The sequence below is a fragment of the Strix aluco genome, chromosome 5 (genome assembly GCF_031877795.1).
Source record: "Strix aluco isolate bStrAlu1 chromosome 5, bStrAlu1.hap1, whole genome shotgun sequence".
Classification (NCBI taxonomy): Eukaryota; Metazoa; Chordata; class Aves; order Strigiformes; family Strigidae; genus Strix; species Strix aluco.
In genome coordinates this window covers 45,043,336-45,068,636 of record NC_133935.1, presented here as the reverse complement: position 1 = coordinate 45,068,636, position 25,301 = coordinate 45,043,336, and the positions used below count along the sequence as shown (strand labels likewise).

Genomic DNA, 25,301 nt, shown 5'->3' with positions numbered 1-25,301 from the left:
TCTCACTTGTAATCTGCTCTCCAACTCAAGTGTTGCCATCATCTATTATTGTAGAAAGTGGGGAAAGAGTTTCTTTGTAATGAGGGGGTTTTGGTTTGGTTTTTTTCCCCCCTATATAGGAAAACCATCTGGGGCCATCTCCATCTTTACGTTAGTGACTTAGTGACCTGCCTCTAAATCTTGTGAGTCTAACTGGAGTAATTTATGGGCTAAATGAGATGTGCCATATTGGTGCTATGTCTTCCTGAAGCTTTCTAGCTGAGGAGGATTTTTTTTTTTTCATTTGTTTTCTTTTGGGCTTATTCTATTTTTTTTTTGTGTGCAGTTTCAGCCAAGTGGTAGCCCTGCTTTTTTGAATTTTGTGGCTTCAACTCCAGATGACATTTATGGGAGATGAGAGAGCTTCAGGATACAGGGAGAGATCCAGCATGATTGGCTGCTGTTTGGCAGGGATTTGTTAAAGCAGCTCTCCTTATCTCCCTCACTGAGATCCTGGTACATTTACTGCTATAAAGCCAGCTAGCCAGAGGTCTCATTACCTTCTCAGCAAAAGTTTGTTATGTCATAGATTTTGACATTCAAATTCAAAGCCTGAATGATTTCATTTTTAATATCAAACATTGACAGGTTCCAACTAAACTGTGGGCCTTCCTTGTAGCAATCAGCCATTTTGGATGCATATTGTCCCCTGTATAATTTAAATGCAGAGTCTGCTTTGCTTTCTCAGACAAAATAACATATATTTTGTAGTATTTTTGGAAAAGGATGAACACTTTTTGGGTTTCATCCAGACTCTTTGTATTATGTGCAGGTACTTTGGGGCTTTAATAATTAGGGGACCTTCTAATAGAAGAATCAGAGGACATGGCAGGAAAATTACTATGGGTTCTCTTTGCCTCTACAAAAAACTAATCTTTCCTCTTTTAGCTAATACAAAATACAAAATTACATCTGTGTTTCAGCCCATAGTTACAGGAAACACAATACGGAATTGATGGAATCATTAAATCATTATTAAGTATGCTCTATTTCAAGCTACCTGGATTTGATTGCTTTACCTTAAAAACACCGATCAAAACCCCAAACCAAACATTACCCTCTAATTGAACCCACATGTAGGGCAAAAGTCTGGAGTTCCTGGGTTAATACTATGTCACTTACTGGTTTTAAATTGTCATAGTATAGTAAATCTACATGGACTGGTTTTGGGTTTTTTTTTCCTAAGGGCAACCAAAGAAATAGATATGCTTTTTGTACTAGGCGGGTTTGCAGTAGGCAAAATCTTGGCTTTTTTCTTTACCATGTCCCACCCCTAAACCACAGAAGATTTGAATGAACTCAAAATAATACTTTTCTGTTCTGCAGAAAGCCTATCACGGTAAGTCACCAATTGGCACATTATATATATATATATTAGTATATTACAGTGGGACTACTGAGAGGTGCCAGGGTAGGCAGAACGTATCTTTCCAAACCAGCTCACAGGGAAACTCACTGACAGATGCCTGCATATGTGTTGACTGCAGGTGTTTATCCATGTGGAGTGGGCGTGTACTTGTGTACACACCTCTATGCCAGTGTCTCTGTATGTGTAGAGTGTATGAGCATGTTGTTAGCAGAGGAAGCAGTGCTGTTCACAAGCTGTGCTGCCTCTTTGTGCTGTCACCATCCATGTAAGCTCTGTACCTACAGCTGGTTGACTTTGATTATCACCCAGCAAACTGATGGAAGTTAAAAGCTAAGAGGATGTGACCTTAAATGGTTAGCAACAACACAGCATGCTAAGTTTTTAGCTCATGAAGGATAAAGCATAACAGTTGTCTTAGGAAGCTAACAGATAAATAATGGCACTATGAGCCAAGGGGACAAAAAGGCAGTGAAAACGTTCTCCTAGTGCTTATAGATAGAGTAAAATTATTCATCAAAGCATTTTGCAAAGATGCATTTGGCTCAAGAAGCTGTTTTGGTTCTTACAGTCTGATGAACTAGATAATTAAAAATTTACCCTGACAGTGCCATTCAGAGCTGGTAATTATTTACTAATTTTTGCTTGACAGCGTGGTGCTGTATATTAGACCTAATTGACATTATATCTTACTGTATATATTGGAAGTAGAAATAGACAATCAGCATATGCTGATATTTTCCTTTCGTTACAATGACAAAGGAAGAAAATATTCTGTTATTATACTGTCATCGCCATTCTTAGGAAGTATCCAGTATTTAATATTTTATATTGTTGTCTTAATTTACAAACATTCATTAATACTCCAAACATCCCAGTGCTGATTATTTTTCTTATTTTGCAATTAGAGAAATAGAAGGGAAAGGGGGTTTTTTGTCTTAAACATCAAAGTACTGAGTCTGCTGGTTTGTAGACTGGCTATTGACCCTTTTAGTCCCTCAGAGTTAAGTTTTCAGATGCCTTATACTCATTTTTGCCTCAGAAGTATCCATATATGACCTGTGCTTTATTTCCGCACTGGGAAAATGTATTCTTCCTATTAACTGTGATAAATCTGCCCTTTACTTCTCATGTTATTGATCAGGCAAACAACTTCTGTCTGGCTTTTTCATCTGCTTCTTGGCTCAGTTCTGCATCTGGTCACTACTGATATTTCTATGCTTACCCTGACTGTTTTCTCATCCTGCTCTGTCCTAAATGCTATGGAAATCATAAACTTTCTGGGGCAAAGACTCTTAGTTACATGTTGTTCCAGTGTGCAGGCAGTAAATATTTATTATTTCTAGAAGATACCATAATACATCTTATGGTAACTATTAGTAATAATCATTTAAAACAACCTCTACAAAATTAACTTTACAGCCATTGTTCAAATTTAGTCAAAGTCATCACCTAATGTTATTCCTTAATAATTCAGTAATTCTCTTCTTTCAGATTACTGGTTGTTTTGGTTTTTTTCAGAAGAACTCCTCCTTGAGTTAGCCTGCTTAAAACAGATGGAATGAAATTGTTCATGAAAAAGTTAATTGAGAGTGTTTTGTACTTAGAAGGTGGGGCTGCAAAATTAGAGATCTGGATCAGAAAGCCCCTTTGTTGTTCCTTCTAGTCTAATTCTACACTGCTGATAAATAGTGATATTTGGCTGTCTGTTCTCACCTTGAACATTCTATTTCCCTTAGTAACAATTTTATGGTCTGCCCACAGCATCTTGTTAAATTGCCTCTTCTCACTGGGTTGAGTTTTTATATAGATTTTCTCAAATGCAGTAACATGAAATACTAAAACAAAAAATAGCAGTAAATGGTTGAAAGAAAGAAATTTAAAGAAGTATATGGGAGATAGCTATCAGGAAAGCAGTCAAAAAATGCAAAGCAAAATAATATTGGAGCCAGGAGTCAAAGGAAACAAGAATATACTCTGAGTTTAATAAAAATAATAATAAAAAGATTACAATAGAATAAGAAAATTGATAGATTTCATAATCTTAACTAAAATTGAATTAGAAAAGGTGCTTTTATCCGATAATAATGTTTGTGTCCGTTTTGGTAAAGCATTCCACTGATTTTCTGTAAGGCAATGGTTAATTATCAAGGTACAATTAGCACTTAGTAGCAATGACAAGGAGAAATGTTCCCTGATAACTGTATAATCTGATGTATCTGGACAAAAAGCATCCTGGCATTTTAAAAGGAGAAGCAAGGAAACACTTTAAAATTACAAGCTCCAAAAAGGAAGCCTACAGAGGGTGGAAGCAGATAGCCTGGGAGAAGTAGAAAGAAGTTGTCCAAGCAGCCAGGGATCAGGTTGGGAAGACCAAAGCCCTGATAGAATTAAATCTGGCCAGGGACATTAAGGGCAACAAGAAAAGCTTCTATACATACATCAGTGATAAAAGGAAGACTAGGGAAAATGTGAGTCCTCTCTGGAAGGAAATGGGAGACCTGGTAACCCAGGATATGGAGGAGGTTAAGGTACTCAACAATATTTTTACCTCAGTCTTCACCGGCAAGTGCTCCAGCCACACCGTCCAAGTTGCAGAAGGCAAAGGCAGGGACTGGGAGAATGAAGAACCTTCCACTGTAGAGGATCAGGTTCGAGACCATCTAAGGAACCTGAAGCTATGCAAGTCCATGGGACCTGATGAGATGCATCCACAGGTGGATGAAATGGCTAAGCCACTATCCATCATATTTGTGAAGTTGTGCCACTCTGGTGAAGTTCCCTCTGACTGGAAAAGGGGAAACATAAACCTCATTTTTAAAAAGGGAAAAAAGGAAGCACCAGGGAACTACAGGCCAGTCAGTCTCACCTCTGTGCCTGCCAACATCATGGAGTGGGTCCTCCTGGAAACTATTCTAGGGCACATGGAAAATAAGGAGGTGGTTGGTGACAGACAACGTGGCTTCACTAAGGAAATTTGGTGGCCTTTACGACAGGGTTACAGCACTGGTGGATAAGGGAAGAGCAACTGACAGCATCTACCTGGACTTGTGTAAAGCATTTGACACTGTCCTGCATGACATCCTTGTCTAAATTGAAGAGACACGGATCTGATGGACGGACCACTCAGTGGATAAGGAATTGGCTGGAAGGTTGCACTCAAAGAGTTGTGGTCAACGGCTCGATGTCCAGGTGCAGAGCAGTGATGAGTGGTTTCCTCAGGGGTCAGTGCTGGGGCTGGTGCTGTTTAACATTTTGTTGGTGACATGGACAGTGGGATTGAGTGCACCCTCAGCGTGTTTCCCGATGACACCAAGCTGTGTGGTGCGGTCCACACACTGGAGGGAAGGGATGTGCCATCCAGAGGGGCCTTGGGAGGCTTGAGAGGTGGGCCTGTGCAAACCTCATGAGGTGCAACAAGGCCAAGTGCAAGGTCCTGCACATGGGTCAGGGCAATCCCAAACACAAATACAGGCTGGGTGAGGAGTGGATTGAGAGCAGCTCTGTGGAGAAGGACTTGGGTGTAGTAGTGGGTGGAAAACTGACTATGAGCCAGCAATGTGCGCTCGCGGCCCCGAAAGCCAACTGTATCCTGGACCGCACCGAGAGAAGTGTGGCCAGCAGGTCAAGGGAGGTGATTCTCCCCCTCTAGTCCACTCTCGTGAGACCCCACCTGGAGTACTGTGTTCAGCTCTGGGGTCCCGTGTAAGAAATACATGTGCCTCCTTGAGTGGGTCCAGAGGAGGCCACAAAGATGGTCAGGGGGCTGGAGCACCTCCCTTATGAGGACAGGCTGAAAGAGTTGCAGTTGTTCAGCCTGGAAAAGAGAAGACTCCAGGGAGACCTTAGAGTGGCCTTCCGGTACTTAAAGGGACCTACAGGAAAGATGGGGAGGGACTCTTTGACAAGGATGAGGGGTAATGGTTTTAAACTGAAAGAGAGTAGATTTAGATTTGCTATAAGGAAGAAATTCTTTACTGTGAGGGTGGTGAGACACTGGAACAGGTTGCCCAGAGAAGTTGTGGCTGCCCCCTCCCTGGAATTGTTCAAGGAAATATTCATAGAATAATGGAAATATTCATAGAATAATGACAAAATATTCACTATAGTAGCAGAAAAATGTTTAAGGTTTTTTTCATACATCAAATATCTGAATATTGAATTAAATTAGTGCAGTTCACGGTAAGCTGATTAGAAAACAGTCAGAATGAAATTAGGTAAAATAATTCAGCTTAAATCAAAATAAGGTAATTTTTCAAAACCCTGTTTGCAGGTTCCATTTTTCTGCAGAACTTCCATGAAAATAACTGCAGCCACTTCTTTAAAATCTTTTCTTTTAATCAATATTTTTTACAGCAGTTGAGATTAGGTTATTCATTGTAGTGACAACAATGTCGATGAACTCATTTGGCCTTAATGATTTGATTCTGGCAGCAGCTACTAATTCTGCTTGCTAGGAAACCTAAGGTTTTTGTAGGAAGGTTAAAGATAGAAGTGGTTCCTGGGATGGCTGACAGGGTGGATTAGTACTGCTGAGCCCTGTAGGAAAAGGTCACCACTGCAGTATGCAAGGGAGGATTGTCACTGAGGGAGGTGAAGTCATATCTAGCCTACAAAGAGAGGTTTGAACTTGCATAAACTAGTCATTGGCAGGTATAAGTAGGATTTGCTTATTGTTTCCTGCTTATCTTTGCCTACCAACACTGCTCCTGGCTTCTAATCACTGCTGCCAGGCAGCTGTCACATCGATGGGACTGTCAGCTGCTCTCCCTTCTTCCTGTTCCCAACATTATTTGTTTGTGACATTTCCAAACAGAAAATCTTGAGCAAGCACGGCACTGCTGGGTGAGCAAGGAAAAACAGAAGACCTTTATCTACTGACAGAGGTTTTTAAGCTACGGAAAGCTCCTTTAGGTTTTTATTTTATTTCTGAAGTTGCATACGGTATTCTGTGCTTATCTATATCTCACTGAGAATTCATGTTCAATCCTAATAACTTGCATTCCATTTAAATGGGAATAACTGAAGATCTCATTACTTAGGACTTTGAATGATTAATCATTGGTGTATAGGTTCTCTAAAGATTCATAGATTATTGTAGCATATAGTGGCTTCAGGAGACAATTTCAGTCAGTTGCACAAGGTAATACTGGCTATGAAACACGGCTTGCTAGAAAAATGATGGCTCAGCAGTTCACCCTGAAATGTCATGCCATTTCAAAGACTTATCTTTCACAGTGCTGCAGAACCTACATACACAGAAAGGATATTATATGTAAATGGGAGTGCATAATAAATTGACAAAGTTTGCAAAATGACATCTGAATTATAAGAAATAAGAAGTGATTGACAGGTTTCAATTTTTATTTAATGGTATGTGGGTTTACAAGCCTTGTCCACAGCAGCATGAAGGGTGCTATCTGAATTTGATGAGCTGATGGTCTGCTCTCACTTAAGACAACTAACTTTGTTTAATACTGCACTAGGTTCTTCCATCTGGGTTATGTTTTGTCCTATACCAGCTTCATGCTATGTTCTCTCTTCAGTACAGTATAGCTCTGTACAGTCCTGTTATACTGCAGTACATTGCAACGTAAAATAAAAACTTTCTTAACTGTTAGGAGGGCAATTGCAAATCACTATAGATGTTCCTTCCCAGTCCCAAAAACTAAGCTTCAGTGTGGAGCGTAACCTGTTAAAAGAAATGTATCGCAAACTTCCACAGATTTTAATGACACTGCAGATAGATAGTATGCATATATACTATGCAAATGGTAACAGGAGTCCTCAAGGTTTGTACACAGCTCCTGAATCAATTTAACTATATAATCAGTTTAGGAACCAGCCTAGTCAAGCCAGACACCATTTGGGTGGATCCACATATATATATTTTGCTACAGAATTGTAGAGCTCAGTTCAGAAGAGAAGATCTAGTCTTGAAAAGGAAATTTAATGTTTTTACTTGTTGTTTGTCACCTAGTCTTTCTGCAAGGAGCACTTAGCACACGTTACAAAAGGCAGAGGAAGCCAAATGATTAGTCTGAAAAGCTGGGAGGCAGTGAATTTAGGTTTGAAACATGAATATTCATCAGATCTTTCTCCCCTAAAATAATCATCAAGCACAACCTTTCTTTCAGAAAAGCTGTCAAGTCTGACATAATGTGCATTGAGAACCTGACTTAGAAATGATTAACTCTGAAATGGAAGAATCTTTTCAAGCAGCATTAAACAAAGCATTTTAGCAGTTTCTCATTAAATTTTCTTCAGTATCTGTAAAGTTCATTGATTTCAAAGAAATAAAAAGCAGCAATGTGTAAAGATGGAGACTTAGTACTCAGGAGTGAACCAACTCCTCCGCCTTCAAACTTTAAAAATAAAAAGAGGCTAAAAAATGCATTTAACTAATGTAAAGGGGTGAATTAATCTGTCTCATATCTGGGAGTGCTTGATAGAAGCAAAGGATATAGGATGCCTTCCTGCTTTCCCTGCTCAGCTGTATTATTCACTATAATTTTAGGCAGACTATCTCTCAACAGACTGAAGGGTGTGCAATAACTGGGAAAATCAGGCCATTTGATGATGTCCTTAACTGCTTAGGTGTCACATTTTTAGACATCTATGCTTGAGAATTTTAATCTCTATCCAAATCTTGCATGTCATAAAGAAAAATGATGCTACATAATATCATCAATTTTGGTATTCTGAATCACTCAGAAATAAGTGCCAAGAACCCTCTAAGTTTAATAACAAAGGAGATCTCTTTTCTCTAAGGGAAAGTCCTAGGAAAATGCTAATCCTAGGGTAAGGATGTCTAGGTATGATATATACCTTGGAACATAAAGGTGTTTTTTTATGTGTATTCCAATATAAAAAAGCATATTTGCATTATCCTTATGAATTCCTAGTTCCTTTAAAAAGACTAGCTAGGCGCAGGCATTTAATTGTGCACTGCTTTATGAAATATATTTCATTTTTGTCAGTTGTTTTTCAATTTCAAATTTATTTTGTCAAGTTGATTTATATCTTAGTTTGTTTCATTTCTTCCCCAAGAGACTTCTGCTTTTGTGAGTGTCCCAAGTAAGGGACTTTAAAAGAAATTACTTTCAGTAATAGAACTATAAATAAAATAGTATTTCCTTCAGATAAACTCTGGTAGAAGTTTGTGCATAATACAAAGCAAACAACCAAAAAGCCAGCCAAAAATCTGTTATAAAAACCTAAACTGAAGTACTTGATGAGATAAAATAATAATGAACAGGGAATCAAATATCAGTAGATGACAGATTTTTAATTTATTTTTTTTTTAACAAATATTCTGACTTCTACTAGCAGACAATTTTGATAGTGGAAAGGAATGGACTCACATGCTGCACAATCTAGGGGAGAGCCCTTAATGGCTTGTTTATTTTCCAGGGTTGCACACTCCAGCATTCCCAAGTGTAAACCATTGCATTTGACAGATTTGAGTATGACCAGGGACCTGAACCAGCAGCCTGTCATGTTCAACTGTGCTGAATGTTTTCAATAGCAGTGTTACACCAAAAGAGTGGAGCCTGAGCAGCTCGTCAGTCTCAGGAGACTCCTAGACTTTGCCGTGTTACAGGCAGACCATGACTGACTCATAGGTATACCTTAATAAAAGGAGGGAGAAATCAAACTTTGAATGAAGGATAACAGAGAAAGCGTCTTTATTAAGCCAGTGAGTTAGCAAAAAGTGGAGGAAGGTCAGAGGTCCTCTGACTGTTCTACCTGGTTTTCTCCTCCTCTGGAAAAAGTAACAAAACATAGCAAGATGATTGAAGAATTGTGATACTGCTGCTCCTTTGCCTTTACAGTGACTGAAGCAATATAGTCAAGAAAAGGGAGCAGTATTTTTTGCAGGGGTTTCTTCTGCACTGCCGCAAGGGAAAGCAGTGATCTTAGTTTATTTCTTAGCAATTAAATACTTACATAAATGTTACTTCTCTCACAGTTGGTCCTATCTGTTATATTTTAGCACAATAGTCTTCATTGTTACTCAGTATAAGGTTAGCTATTCCTTTACTCCGATTGTAGTCCTTCAAAACCATTTTAGGACATTTTGTGGTTTATATTTATGCCAGTAATCCTGTACCTTTCCTGGGAATTTAAATTCGTGGAGAGAAGGTGGTGTTAGATATGGAAATGAAGATTTTTTATAAGGGAAAAAGCTGTGGATACTATAAACATTGGCTGGTTGTAGAACAGCTGTGATCAGTAGTAGTACATATTGTATATGTTGGGGATTTTAAGAGGTAAGTTTACACCAGAGTTTCCATCCTGTCCTAGCCTGTTCTCACTATGGCAATACCTCTGTCCTTTAATTTCCAGTGCTTCTGCTAATTTCATGTGGTCTGTCAGAGAGCAAAGATTATCTGAATTTTAGGTTAAATGGGAGAGAATAGGGCAATTTCAGGTGAAAACTAAGTACACAAAGTACCTGGATAGTGTAAAGACAACATACTTTCTCTGCTAGAATTACATGTGAGGATTTTGGCTGCAGGCCTCGTGTCACTGTCTGTAGTACCCTTTGTCTCAGCTCTATAGGGTAGAGACGATGCAGCAGTTCATTTCTCCAAACTCTCTGCTCTGTGCTGTCTAGAGCTCTGACCTTTGTAGGTAACATGCATCCTTTTTCATGCAGGAATTGAGCTTGGTGTCCCTCTCTGCTGCAATCCATCATATTTCCACAGTCTCTTGCTGTCTGGTCTTTTGATGTCTTTCTTGCATCCTAATTCTTTCTGCATCATTGCAGATGAGTATTTTCCTTCTTAATTCTCCTAGCAGGTAGCAAAAAGGACTCTAGTCATTTCTGTTCTCATTCCAGCAGAACTGCAGGCTTCCTGCTTATCCATTATTTTTTTCTCTTTTTCACATGGAAAAACTGCATTGAAAAAACAGTGTGCATGCATTCTTTCTTTTTTTCCTGATAATTTTAGATTCACTTCCCCACTTTCATAGCTCAACTGGGGTTAGGTTTTTTTGGGTGGTAACAATAAATAGCAAACTTATTTTTCGTACTACTAAAGTTAATTAAAAACTGACACAGTTGCAAGGACAAGTTGCACTTAAAATGTATCTTGCTTACAACTCCAATGTAATCATAATTTTGGAGAGATATTTAAACTGGCTCTGAGATGAGGTATCCTATGCAGCCAAATGAGCTGCCTGGAAGGACCCTGTGACCAGCAGGTAACTGTGTCTTCAGCAGGATGCAGTGGGCCTGTCACATATGTCCTAGCAGAAAGACAAGGTTCCTCAAGTGCCATATGTTCCTCCCCAACTATCTGTATCTGCTGCTACCGTTCCTCAAGCACACATGCACGGCTGTAGTGGGCTGGGAAGGACCAGCCAGAGGGCTTTTGTCACCATCATTCACCACTTCTTGTTCTTCCCATCACAAAATCCATTTTCTGCCCCTTGGTGCCAACCTCAGCATGCTCCCCAGTTGCCCCAAATCCCTGAGAAATAGCCAGAACCAAAGTCCTTAAACATTTGAGAGATCCTGACATGTTAGGGGAGTAAATCCATATGGGCAGTTAATTATGTGCCTACAGGGAGATCAGTCATTGTTTTTCTCCTACTGAAGATGCTTAGAGGCTGAATTGTGTCCCCTTTTTAAAGCCTGCAATCCAGACCATGCTGACAAGCTGTGTCAAGAGTGTCTTGAATCCATGAGCACCTTTTTTCACTTTCAGTCAATCTGGCAATAATAGTAATTTCGGTACTTTCATCCCTTGGAAAGAGAGAGCTCATAGTGAGAGACATTAGTGCTGCCACCTTTCCAGCTGAAAGGGGTGCTTTTAATGTGCTGTTTCTCTGAACTTTGAGCTCAGAACAGCCAAGGGAAATATTCTGTTGCCCAGAGGAAGGACCACAACTTTCTGAAGACTTTGGATTCTTCTTTTTTGAAGAAAATTGTTTACAAAATAAAATGCAGCAATGCCTTCAGGAAACATCTGTCACTGTACTACGAGGAATACCAAAAAGTTTAGGATGCATAAAAATTAGTTATTGTTGTTGGTTACGTATCTTTAGAGATTTGATCAAAATTTGCCATTTCTTTTTAAAGGCATTTCTCATATTTTGGCTCTTGTTTTGCATTAAATTATGAGTGAAATGTTTTTTAATTTCTCACAAGATAAATTGAAATATGTTTGATTTTAAAAAAAGAAATTATCTTCTCAAAGTTTTGTTTGAACCATCCATTTTATGTTATCCTTTATTATTTTATTATCTATGCATTTTTTCATATGACTAGCACATGCTATAATGTTTCATTGAAGATGCTTCAGTTTAGAAAAAGGTAGTTTTGTTCAGTATTAAGTAGAGTTTTCCATAATGATTTGAAATAGCAGATAAATTGAACCATCTGAAAACTAAGATATAAAAAGAATATTTGCAGTGTTCTTACACCTGTTTTCTCAGTGCAAAAAAAAGTGTTATTTCTGATTTTAATATGACAATATAAGTATAGATTGATTGAAATACATAAATTAGTTTCTAAGTTATTCAATTTTTTGAGCAAATTGTGACTTTTTTAAAGTATTGTTAGATGTTTCATTTTTCTATCAACAATCAGTATATTGTCAAATATGTTTTGATTCAAAATTTCCAGCTAACTTTAAATCCGCATAGCTCCAATATTTTGCCCTGTCATAGTCCAGAAACCTGAGCAATTTATGTGGCCTTCAAGTCACTCTCACAATTCTCTCTTCTCCAGATTCCTAAAAATTGGGTAAGGATTAGGCTGAAACTTAAGTAATAGTTCCATAATTGAGCTCCTAGCCTCATTGACAAGATGATAAATACATGGCACAGGGACTCTTTAAGAGATTATGGGACCAACAAAGATTGAATACCGCTGATATGTGGAATAGCAAATATATATATTTGGAGACTTCTGGTGATAGAATCAATCCCAGTTGTGATCTTTGAGCAGAATTAAAATACTATGACTCAGTGATTGCATGACCATGTGAAAAGCAGCAATGTAACATACGGTGCAAATGAATAACGTTTAGAATTGCTGCAACAGTCTGGCACAAGTCAGGATAAAAGATAATAAACTCTTCAAACAGCATTTATCTAACACTAACCAATGTCAATAATCTAAATGCCAAAATAGCTCTTTAATGCAGAACAAGAAAATCTTCAACATTTGGGGAACTGAAAAAAATATAAAATAAATGCTAGGATTACTAAACCTCTGCAAATAAATTTGATTCTAAACTCAGCAACCTGACCTTCATGGGGAAAAAGGTGAGAAGGAATTAAAAATCAGGAAAAAAACCTGCAAATCTCAAACCTGAATAAAAATGTTCCATGAATCTATTTATTAAAAAGATAATTAAAATATGCCTAAACTGGATGAACTTTTTTTTTTTTTAAGCAGTCTGGTTTTGTGTACAGGATCATGTGTGTCTGATACATTTAATTCATATTGCACATTTCCTCTCAAAGAGACTTCTACTTTGCCTGTGTCTTCATGTGGCTGTGTATTTGCGTGAGTTACAAACTATAATTTCTTGAGCATTTATGTTTTCTGCAAAGTTTGATTAAAATCAGCCAGTAGTTTTGCCCAGGCAGCAGTGATGAGCAAGGTCCTGAAAGCCAGATGTGCAGAGAGCATGACCATTGAAGCTTTCATTCTTTACTAAATCGTGCTAAAAACTGGGTCATGCAGAAGGAGGAGAAAGTCCCTTCCTACTTTCTGCTAAAACAGTAATCTGGGTCTTTACTCAGCAAAATCTGGAAAATGAGCAACGAATGTGAGTGACAGTCCTGGCAAACAAAACCAGAAGAAACACCTTTGTGTTCTGCTTAACTTGTCCTTTGTAAGGTTGTTGTTGTGATGCTGACTGCAAGCAAGTAAGCCTATTAGGCTGCAGATAATAGGCTTTCCCTGTTATCTGAAAATATTTGTGTGGATCAAGCTCTCAAAGAGTTTCAAGGGTGAAGATTGTTAGTAAGAAGCCCCTTAGGCATCAAACTAGCAGCTTTTCCCACAGTTGCAACTTGTTGCTAAATTCAGCAAACCAGCACCTTGTCTTGAGACCTGCAGGGAAAAATCTACATTGAACAAGGGTGTGCGGGAGGAAGCCTATTGCTTGCAGTTGCTTCCCAGATAAAATTCATCCCATGCTTCCAGAATGGCTGTGTTTCTGACTGTGCTCATGCATGGTGGGAGGCATCCCACTCCCAGGGTACTGTCCCCACTCCTTAGATGGATGGCAGTGCAGGGCCACAAGCTCTGGGACCACGTTATGCCAACAGGTAAGAAGGTTATCAGGGAGTGCTGCAGTGAAGTGATGAGAATTGGAGGTTGTCCCACAATAAGTTGTTACTTTCAGCTTACAGTTGCAAAGGAAGGTTTTAAAAAAAAAAACAACAAACAAACAAACAACCAAACAAAAAAAACCCACAACAAAAAACCAAACCAAACATGAAATTACAAATGAATTATAACAATTTTGGTTTAGTCTCTGCTTGCCACATCTCTTCGTCATCAACAAAGGACAATGTGGGATAACAAATGTGTCTCACAAGCCAAACCCAACTCCAAACCTTGCTTTACCAATGCAGCAAAGCACTGCATAAAAATGCTGTTTTGAAGTATTGCTGTTTCATGGAGACTTATAGGATGAACATCGTGACTAGAATGAACAGAGATTTACTTCTCATCATTCTACTAACATAGTTATGTATGGTTTTTTCTTCAGATTGAGTTTAATCAGTTGCAAGCAGGAAAAATAAATCCCTACTTCTGCACGTAAGCAAAAATAGGATAGATATATTTCTCAATACTCTCAAAAGTGAGAGACTACACAGCAGAGGAGGTTACCAGTAAATAGGACTTTGACATCAGGCAAATAATTACTGGGAAGAATTCCCCTCTGAACAATTATCAGGAAGATCTGTTTGGTTTCTTCATATGCTGTAAAGACAAGGTTGTGTAAAAAGCTTTGATTTTTCAGTATCTCCCTCCTTGCTGAAGTTGTGACTGGCGGTTTACAAATGTGAATGGCAAATTCTGCTTATCTCAGGGTATTTAACATGCTGGTTTCAATACAGTTTTCCTTCAAATACAAATGTGGATCCCATGAGATGTTTCTTAATGCTTGTGGGATCTCATTTCTCTCTTCACTTTTGGGGATATGAATTGACCATACACAAAGTGAAGAATGACATTTTTACTTCTTAAAGTGATGAGGTAACAAGGAATAAAGTTTTGTATTGCTTTTGTATCTTCTGAAGAACTGTATAGGCACTGTAATTTGTTTATTTATGTCCATTCAAATGATGTTAATTAACTTGTCTGAATCTGCATTTGAAAAATTGAAACATCTCTTGGATCCAAACAGTGTATTAAAATCATAACAAACAGCAGCACGAAGTTAATTCCATCAAAAGCTTTTCTCCCTTGGTTTGTTATGATGTTGTCAACAGTTCTTAGTGGAATTACTTCCTTACATCTTGCTTCAGCCCATATATTACTATTTTCCATAGATGTTTGAAATGTAATTAAAAATGGATGCTGTTTATCTGCCTCATGAAAAAAAAAAAAAACCACAAACCAAAAAAACCCCCTGCATTCCAAGAACAAAATATCTTTTCTAGTTGGATATTTGTTATTTTATTCAAGTAACACTTGCCTAAATTCCATTTTACAAAGTTCCTTCTTCTGATTGTTGATACATTCTGTTATGAATTTAGAGCTAGTTAATGACTTTCTGCTGTCCCTATCATGTCAGATTAAGCGTTGTATTCAGAAATAAATGGAAACCAGAAGGGATTCTGGCAGACTTATTCGGATCCTGAGGTGTGGGTATGCAGGTTTTGCAAGGTATGCATAATCATCACAAGAAATGTAAATCGTCCATCAATTCATTTTCTTTCCTGCAGGCTCTAAAACCAAATTATTTCCTAAAGCACTTATTAAATGCTTGGAAAAAGAAATACGGAAATACATTGACCTTGCAAAAATGCGTTTTGCTCTAATGGTGCTCTTGGGCTAGAAGTAATTTCTGTAGTAGGATATAATTTTCTAATTGGATCTTACAGAAAAATTTCAAAGGTGAAATAAAAAATCGTCCCAACGTGATACTGCATGAAAGCAGATGCATAAATGCATTGCTATTCTTTTTAATTATAAACAATTTTCCTTAGAATATGCTGAATGTATCCATTTTGAAATGTACATGGCATGATTTTCTATCCGTGACCTCAAAGTAATTCAGGATTAACACTTCAGTGGTTGCCTTGTTTGGGTATGACAGGTAATACATTACACTTGCTGAGGAAAAGGTGGTGAACTATGAGTCCAACTGGCTATGTTTTTATTTAACTATGAGGATAGAATATCTATAATGAAATTTATAGCCCCTGCAAGTTTCTGGTTTGATTCAGAGACTGGGCTTTGGCTCTCACAGTCTGAGGATTGAAACAAAATACTGATTTTATGAACTCCATGTCATCTTGAATCTGTCTGTGAAGGGTCACTGTAGCTGTTTTATGAATAATGAGCAGCTGAGCTCACAGTAAAAGATTTAAAATGGATTAATTCATGATGAATTGAACTTTGAAGGAGAAAGTTTGCCAGCTGATATATTGACATGCTAGTGAGGAGTTGCTTTGAGTAAAACATTCCAATTATTTTCTTATCTTTTCTTCTTAATGAGCTAAGAGATCATTTCTGTTCTCAAAAGTCAATTAGGGGAGTAGCTATAAAGTCTTGTTAGGCTGAATCCTGCCTTACTCTCCTGGAACATGTCCTGAAATACGGGTGTCAGAGAGGATGGTTCATGGCAGCAGCCTGGACTACATGTTAATATTCACTTTACTGGTGTGCTATAGAGAAACCATGTCCACTCCACGGAGTGTATTGTGGAGGCTGATTTATGGATTGCATTCCCCATTTCATGGATTTTATGTGTGGGGGACTAGCTTAAGCACAGACTGATGATCAGTGAGTTCTATCTTCCTCTTGCAGGACTTAATTTATATGAGTAGAGTAAGGAAACGTGTACTAAGTTCAGGCTTTCTACTGTGGACATCTAGTTGAAATCCTCTACCTTGGTCATATCTCTCCAGTCTTTCCTGCTTAACTTTTGGATGTACCTGCCTTTGTCTGATGACTACCTAGGGGATTAAATGCCAACCTTTGATTTTCTAATTCGCATTTAATATAGAGTCTTGCACATCACTGACACAGATTGTCTTACACTCCAGGTAGCTGCTTACTTCACAGGTGGCTAGATTTGGGGATTTTGCTTTTTTAGGGCACTGTTGGCTAATTTAAATAACTGTCCAGTATAACTGAGGGTGTCCCAGTCCTAGTCACTGCAGTAGACTAGTGTACTAGCATCTTATTTGGCAAACATGGAAGTAAGCTATACTAATCAAAGCAATTATTTGTGTTTCTCATACCTCTACTGTTTCTATGAACAATTGTATAGAGACATCCAGAGGCTCTAAGAGAGGGACATGGAGACTTGCATCATCTGAGGATTAATTAACATAAAACAGCCAGCTGTGTGCAGCCAGAGGAAGGGCTCATTGATCATTTTTGATCTGCTCTTAGTCTGGATTTGTAGATCCTCAAACACACACTCGTGAGTTAAGTTTCTGTTTAGCCCCAAATGTTACTCTTTCATCATGATCTCAGTTATCTTATTTGTCCTTTAAGACCATTCCCTCCAACAGCAGAAATACACATGGGCAGTGCCCTGTATGTACCCCTTATGATAATGAACAATTTAGAAGTGTTTGAAAGTGTTTTCACATTTTGAAAGCTCAGAGTTGCTATAAAAAGTATGTAAAGGTTGCTTTGCTAAATGTGTTTGTTCAGATTCCCTGAATCCCAAATCCATACACAAATCCCTGAAGGTGTGCGAGTTCAACTGGCATTAGCAAGAATATGACTAAGGATTTCTCATTCCTAAGCAAGACATGGTCAAGACAAGGATCATAGGTCTACTACACTGGTCTAAAGCCCTTCATGTGCAGTGTAAAGCATGTGACAAATAAAGTGCTATTTTTCATTCAGAGTTACAAACCTACCTAGATAGAACAGTTATTCTGATTAAATTAATTCTTTAAGGGGAAAGGTTTGGGGCTTGTTCTCTAGAGCTGTATTCTACAAGCTGTAGTTCCTGCTTTTGCTTGCAAAAATGAGTAATGAACCAAAGAAAAAAAATGTCAGCAACTTGTCGTAATATGCCAAGGGCTGGTTGCATTGAAGGAACCATACCTTTCCAGCAGACTCGATAGCACATTGATTGAAGTCTTGCTTCCATCATATGTCTGATGATCTGCTTGTGAAAAGCTTTTCATTTGCATACTTAGGCCACTTTGGCTGGAGGTGCTCTTAAAAATTAATGAAGTACACCAATGTTGAAACAAATTCCAAGCATTGACCCAGCTTATCAGTATGGTGGACTTCACTAAGCTGACAAGTTTAAGGGCTTGTAGGAAAATGCTGAAAATAGAAACAGGAAGGATGGAGGGAACAATCATTGTGGTTGGGTGCTCCACTGTGTCTTGTCTGCAATTAGAGACTGCCTTGATTTTCTGAAACAAGTACCATGAAAGGAAAATATTTTAGGTATCCGTGGAGCTAACACAGGTTGTTAGTACCACTTCTTGTCATGTACCTTCGGGATTCATTGTCCTCCCAATTCAGTGCATTCTGTATTTTCAGCCATCGTGCAAAACATCTAGAAAAATTTGTTGCATATTTCTGCAGGTCTTCATTATATAGGTATGATCAAGTACTATCTGGCTTGTTTCATTGCATCTTTACCCTAGAGCTGTTGCTTGCCCACCTGCTGTGTGAAATAATGTCTTATCCCATATAAAATATTCCTCATTTGGTTCATAGACTTCAGTGTGTGAACTCAGAATTGGATTATATTCAAGTGAAGAAAACCAAATACTTGTGGAAAGCAAACACAAAAGTGTCATGAGCACAGCTGAGTGCAATTTATCTTTCCATTTGAGGGAATACTTGTGGGAATACATTTATAATCTTTGTTCAGCTCTACATATTAATGTTAAGCACCAGGTCTTTTGACTTCAGACACCTTGCTATTTCTAGAACAACTATGCGGTGGAAAGGTCAATGAGAGGATTATGATGGAGAGATCTTTTCAGTACTAATGTACACTAATGAAAGCAAGACAAAGAATGGCAGTGGAGACTAACCGATTGTGTAGATAGCAAGTTGTGGATTTCTCAACTTCATAGAGTATTTGATACAATCAAGGAGTTGGAACATTGCTTGAAGTATTTGGAGCAATTTGTGGAGTGTTGGGATTTGTACAATATTCATAGCCACCTATGGCAATTAGAGACAATGTGGAAGTCTTCTTCAGCAGAAGTGTTATTTCTTGCTTCAATATGGGCAAGAACTGTTCATATTTGAAAGATACAGGCTACAATTAGGGTATGAGTTTTAGCTAGTGCAAATAATCTCATAGGCACACCTAGTGCATCAAAGAAAAACACAGATCTAAGCAGAAATATTATTGTTAATGTTACTGCGAAGAGCCTGGGCAAACTCAAAAGCATGAGGTATGTTTCTGAATGAAGGTTGTAGCATAGTGGCCATAAATCTAACCAGGGGATGGGAAGGAAGCCATCCCTTGATGCCTATCACATGGTTGGGCATACTTTTTCTAGCTCCCAAGGCGAAGGAGCATTCCTACTTCAGTACAGCTTCCCTGTTTAGATTCAGCCCTGTGTATGACTGAAGTGGTGGAATAATTATCAGAATTATAAAGTTGATAAAGCTGAATGTTACTCATGCTGTGTGAAAAGAACTTAATGAGGTTGTAAAAGCACCCAGAAGTAACAAAATGGTTGCCCATGTATCCTTAATTCAGATTTCTTGTGCACATACATTTTCAGGCAACCACGGTTTGGTCAACAGCATCCCCCAATCTCTAGAGTCCTTTTATATAATGTGTAGATTGAGGGTGTTCAGTTTTAAAGCATTTATTTGACATTTTGTACATTCCTTGTTATTTATCATGTAAGGCCCCCTATTTTATTTATCATATGCCATTTGAACATTTTTCTAAAGAAAAAGGGGCTCTTTTAAGGTGCTTTTAGTGTAGTATCTGAGTATCAACAGTTATCAGAGACAGTGTTTTCAAACTCATTTGTGCATGTATTGTGTCCATTTTACAGATGGAAAGCTGAGGTATAGCAATAGTAAGGCCAAAAATAGCTGCTGGTTTTTGACATGCAGTCTGAGTTGCTGGGAACCTAAATTTTAAGATACCCCCTGCAGCAAACTATAGGTTCAAAGCACACATTTGCATGCATTACATCTTTGCAAGTCAGATGCTAAGCTCTACAGAAAATTAGAAGCTCTTTATTGGTATCTGGCTTATTAAAAATGTTGATTAAAGCAGTCACCTAATATCTTGCAGGTTGCAAGGAATCTGGTACTCCAGGGGCTTCAATCGTGCTTCATATAGTCCCTTTTGTTACAGAAGTCCTTCAAGTTCTCTGAAAAATGACAGAAGTCAGCTTGCTTTAATGCAAAATACAGATTCATCCCTAGAGCAGACCTCTTATAAGCACTAAATTAATGAAGCATTTCTAGAGAAAAAATAGTATGGGGCTGTGTTATCAAAAACTGTGTTGTTACATACATTCACAATGAGAATAGTGACTGCTGGGCTGTTTACTTGCTCTCCGTTTGCCGATTTAAACACAGAACTGGGCAACACATAGCAGGCTGAGCTGAACTGCTTGGGTAGGCAGGAACCTTTGGCCAGTTAGCTGAAAAAAATTTCTGTCAGGCATATGCAAACAGTGATTTTGAAGAGATTTGTAAATTTTCCAGATTTGAGAGGATTTCTCCTACAAACAGCAAAATGCATATCCTTAATATAAATATTATGGCTTGCTGAATTTCAAAGTTCTTCACCAGTTCCTCTTGGGATCCAGGGATTTCTCAAAGAAAAAGTTCACTCAGTCTCCCAGATAGCTGAACTGCATTTGCTGTCATTTTCTTTTAAAGAAATTGACCTAAGGCTGACACCCAACAAAAAAAAAAAACAAAAACAAACCACCAAAACCCAAAAACCAACAACAAAAAAACCAACCAACAGATTTTTGCCAGTTCTAAATATTTTTTGTTTATATTTATTGTGGTTTTAAAAAGCAAAGTGGTGTCAGGCATTAATAAGCAACAGTACTAACCTGACCTGTCATAAACTGTGTAGAATGCATGAGAAAGAGAGAAGTAAATGAAAGATGAAATGAAAATGAAAAATTAATCTTAGCCAGTGTATTAAAAGCCTGCATTAAGTTCCTTAGGTAGTTTGACAATGAAGATTGTTTTGATGAGGGGTAGGAGGAACAAGAACAAAAATTAAAGTGAGAATTTGCTGCAGACTCCCAAGAATGGGTTTTCAATCTCAAGGTGATGCACATCTAATTTTACCAGATTGTCATACATTTGCTTGTTTAAATGAGAAATTACTATGAATCATCAAGAATCTTTTCCAGGCATCTTCATTATCCAAAAGTTATATTAACTCATCTGATAGCAACTATACTATGTAGACATGGAGAAAGAGGACTGAAAAATTAGAAATAGTAAGTACTGAAAGATAAAAGATTTAGTTGCATGAACAAGTTAAAATAACTCTGGACAATGCACTAAAATAAGCACAGAACAATGACCTTCACTGCCAAAAGGGTGGCTGCTACAGTCTGTTTTGCTGGATTTTTCCCTTTTTACTACGTATTTTCAGAAGTTTGGTACAAAACATTGTTTCAAGTAAGAATCAGTTTCTGTAATATTCCTTAGAAAAATGCCATACAGGAAAGAAAGGTTTTGGATATTTTTGTTTTTACAGTCATACTGAATACTAGCAGAAATTTGGGGGTATGAAAGCCCCCAAATTTAGAAGACATTTTGAGCACCTATCATAAGCGAAAAAAAATCCAGACAAATATAGTGATGACTCTGACAGGTCAGTAGTGGAGGTGTCAAAATAATCTTCCAAGATACATCTTACAAGATGGCCATGAGTGTTCCCAGAAGCCACTAATAATCCACTGGTGAGTGAAGTGTGATGAGTGGTGAAACACCACAGAGAAGCCATAAGGGAAAGGAAACATGATCATAGTCATTTTTGCTTGAAAACTTCAGCTGTAGAGAACATGTTTATATTTTGTGAATCGGCTGAACTATTTCAGAATTTGGAAAATGTGAATCTTCTTACAGAGAAAAATGAGCATGAAATGAAGTACCAAAAATTAAAATAGAACAAAATAACAAAGAAACATGGAGAAACAGAATTAAACGTTGATCTTCATCCCTAGGGTCTTAGAGTAGACTCAGAGAACTGATGGTCAGGTATTAATTGACATGAATGTCATACATTAAAAGTTCATGTTTGTGAAAGTACCCAATATATCTCATTTTGCATCTGGCTTATGATTTTTTCCCTTTTTTAAAGTATCTTTTAATGAGGGCATATTGTCTTTTCTAAAACCTAACCACATTTAATATTATTTATGTTTTTATCCATCTTTAAGGTTCTCAGTCTAAATAGTGTTATACAAGGTATATTCCCATGTGGTACATAGTATTTGAATAATGGCTTTTAGCATCAATGAAATTCCGTATCACATTAGACAGTGAAAAATACAGAAAGTATAAATGACTAGTGCTTCAGAGATGGTTCTTAGATGAATGTGGGCAGCCTATAAGTTATTATATTATAATTGCTGAGATATGAAATTTTATTATTAAATCACTCGTGTATATTACCTGGAAATGTAGCAGAGGACATATTTATTTGTAGACATTGTACTCAACAGTGGAAAGTGCAGAATGGTAATAAACTCTTGCCCTCTGAAATATGTTTATCTTGTCACTGAGCTGGCTTACTAATGTGATTTTCTACCTTTTGCAAAATGAAGGTAATGCTTGCTGCACTTGCGATGATACAAGACTAGTGCACTGAACTTTCTGGCGCATCAGCACACATTTTATACTATGCAGTTCACTGTCACTGCTGTTATAACTTTCTAAAGCCTTCCATGAAGAAGTGGACAAGTGAATTTAACCTTTCAAAAAACTACATGTAAAATAAAGATTCACAGATATTTTCCTTGTTTGCTCTGAATGACTAGTAGCAAGAGTACTGAGCTTTAACTTCACTGTAGGATTGAAATTTAGATTTTTTGTAAAAGACGGTTCATGACATAGGCTACAGCAAAACAAAGATATTATGTACTCTCTTGTGTTTTGAGCTTTATCAGCACACATAAACATGTCACCTAGTTTTGTCTCTCCAGAAGTTATGTATTTAGAACAGTCTTCATTAACCCTCTCCTCTCTAGAAGAGGGAAAGACAGAAAGAGGCACCTTCAGTGGACAGTTCAACCCACAAACCTGAGACATTTTAAGATTAATTACCTCCTAGAGAAGCCTGCTTCTTTGTACTGGTTAGAGAGGGCACTTGGGTAGATAGCTTAAATGACATACCTAACTTTTATATAGCTAAAACTATAGGAGATGAATCCCACTGCAAGTGATAAGCTGAATATTTTTCAAACTCTGCATCACGGGAATAATCCAAAACAGGTAGAGATGCAGAAAAACAGAGTATACTGCTGTATATGGCAATAAGCTAAGAGTCATAATGTAGCACCACAGAGAAGCAATTGTGTAGACAAAGGTCTGAGAAACACAGATCAACCTCTCTTCCATGCAAAAGCAGGTAAATGACATTTCTATAAGAATAGCCTTTCTCTCATTTGCATTCTCTGTCTCAGTCTCCCAAAACAGAAGAGTTGACAGCCTGTGTTTCTTGAGAGATGTATAACGTGTTCTCTGTCAACTCGGGTGACTGTATTGTCAGGGAATCCTGTTTTGATGACATTGCAGCCACAAACAAAGGCCAAAGACAAGAAAATAAAACTTCTGGAAATACTGGCTTTCTGCTGACAGTTGATTAGACTGCAGAAGAGATAATCCTTTTATCTTTCTGTAGCCTGGAAATCCATCAGGTGTTCTTCAAGCTATTAATAATGCTTTGGCTAGCAATACCAGGTAGGTTTAATGGATTTCCCTGACAGTGTACTGAATGTGATTGCAATGAAGCATGAAACAACCTGTTTTAATGACTTACACTAGTGCTTGCTTAGACCTGATGTTCACTTTTAAAAATGCACCTGGGTCTTTCATTAATGAAACAAGCAACTACTTGACAGTGTGTGAATAATTGATTAAAATGTCTGAAAACTCATATTCATTGTACATTAGGAAATATTACTGAAAATTTTCTGGTAAACTTCTTGAAGAATAAGTAATCGCATCTATTGATTTTGAGATGCTTTCTGCCTATTGACACTCAGTATGTAAAGTATATGTGCTCCTTTCTCTACAGCTGGGATGACAGCAGCTCAGTTAGTAGTGGCCTCAGTGACACTCTTGACAACCTCAGCACGGATGATTTGAATACCACCTCATCTGTCAGCTCTTATTCCAATATAACTGCCTCTTCAAGGAAGAACACTCATGCCCAGGTGTGTACCTTTTCACTGCCATTTCTTGCAACACCCCACAAGTGTGCAGGAGAACAAAGAAAAATGTTTAGTATCAATGAATATAAAAATATTCATATTTTACAAACTCCTCCATCACACTTGTGTGTAAAAAGCCCATGGACACCACTGACCCAACCCTGACCTGTGAACTGATGTCTCAGATGCCCTGCTCCCAGGCCACATCCCACTGCTGAAGGTGCCAGCTGGTGAGACCCTGCTCTGCCCACCCTGGGGGAGCACCCACTGGTCCCAGCCCCAGGAAGCCCCCAGCCCCTGCTGCACCCTAACATAAAAGACCACAGTATGAATGAATCTGTGATGGGTGGATTTCTACTCACTCCATTCCATTTGGAATATCTCTTTCAACAGATAGCACAATTTAAAATAAGATAGTTTTTGTCTTTCGTGAGCTGACACGTATCAGGGAAGAGATACGTAGGCTGTGCTGTCCTTTACCTGTTCTCTCCACTGGGAGAAAGAGGCTGAAGGAAGGAGCCCACAGGTGGCAGAGCTTCTCTTCTCCCCAGTTAGGTCCAGGAATGAAAGTGTCCAATGGGCCCACAAGCTGACAATGCATAGTGTCAAAATAGAGTTCAGAGCAGCATACAGTCACAAGCTATATACATAACATATATATATATATATATATAAAGCCCTTGTGCCAGGTATCCCAGTATTTCTTCCCAGCTCCCCTAAAAATTGCAAGTGATGAAAAAGACAATACAGAATGCTTGCGGGACTCAGTCCCCCCCCAGAAAAGAAAGAAAAACAGAAGAGTTAGTCCCAATAGAAAAGTATTCTCTGCCATGTCATCTGCTGTTTACAAGCAGGGAACTTCAAGACTGAACACTCAGCATAAGGGAAGAGTTGTTGCCTCTGGTGATTTGATGTCAAGTATTCAGGACAGAAGACTAACACTCCCAATTCCTTTTAGACTCCTGCAGGCAGCCAGTGCCTGTAATTGTGAGATCTGTTTTGTAGATATATATTGTGGCAGACTTTGTCAACAGGAGAAAAACACATATTTGTCATTTCCTTCAGACAATAGGGAAATAAAGTTGCTTTGGGAATGAAGATTAATCTACAGCAGGATAGATTTCAGACTGGCGACATACACATGCAGGGATACTCACACAGATGCCAGCATTCTTGAGCCCTTACCCTTGCCTTTCCCACCTCATCAGGATCTCCCATGGTTGCTAACTGGAGATCAGCTTCTCCCCTTTCACATCCACAGTGATGGCCAGCTAGTCCTGGCTTACTTGTTCCACTGCATCATCATCATCATGACTGGGAA

At 38.2% G+C, this 25,301-nt stretch overlaps 1 protein-coding gene across 10 annotated transcripts in view; it reads left to right on the top strand.

The window, feature by feature from the left end:
• Positions 1-25,301, top strand: part of NAV3 (neuron navigator 3) — a 562,960-nt gene that overhangs the window by 467,375 nt on the left and 70,284 nt on the right. For all 10 annotated transcript variants that reach the window (XM_074827171.1, XM_074827169.1, XM_074827167.1 and 7 more), the window contains one exon: positions 23,845-23,983. In XM_074827171.1, coding sequence (XP_074683272.1) covers positions 23,845-23,983 — 139 coding nt within the window. The remainder of the gene's footprint in view (positions 1-23,844; positions 23,984-25,301) is intronic.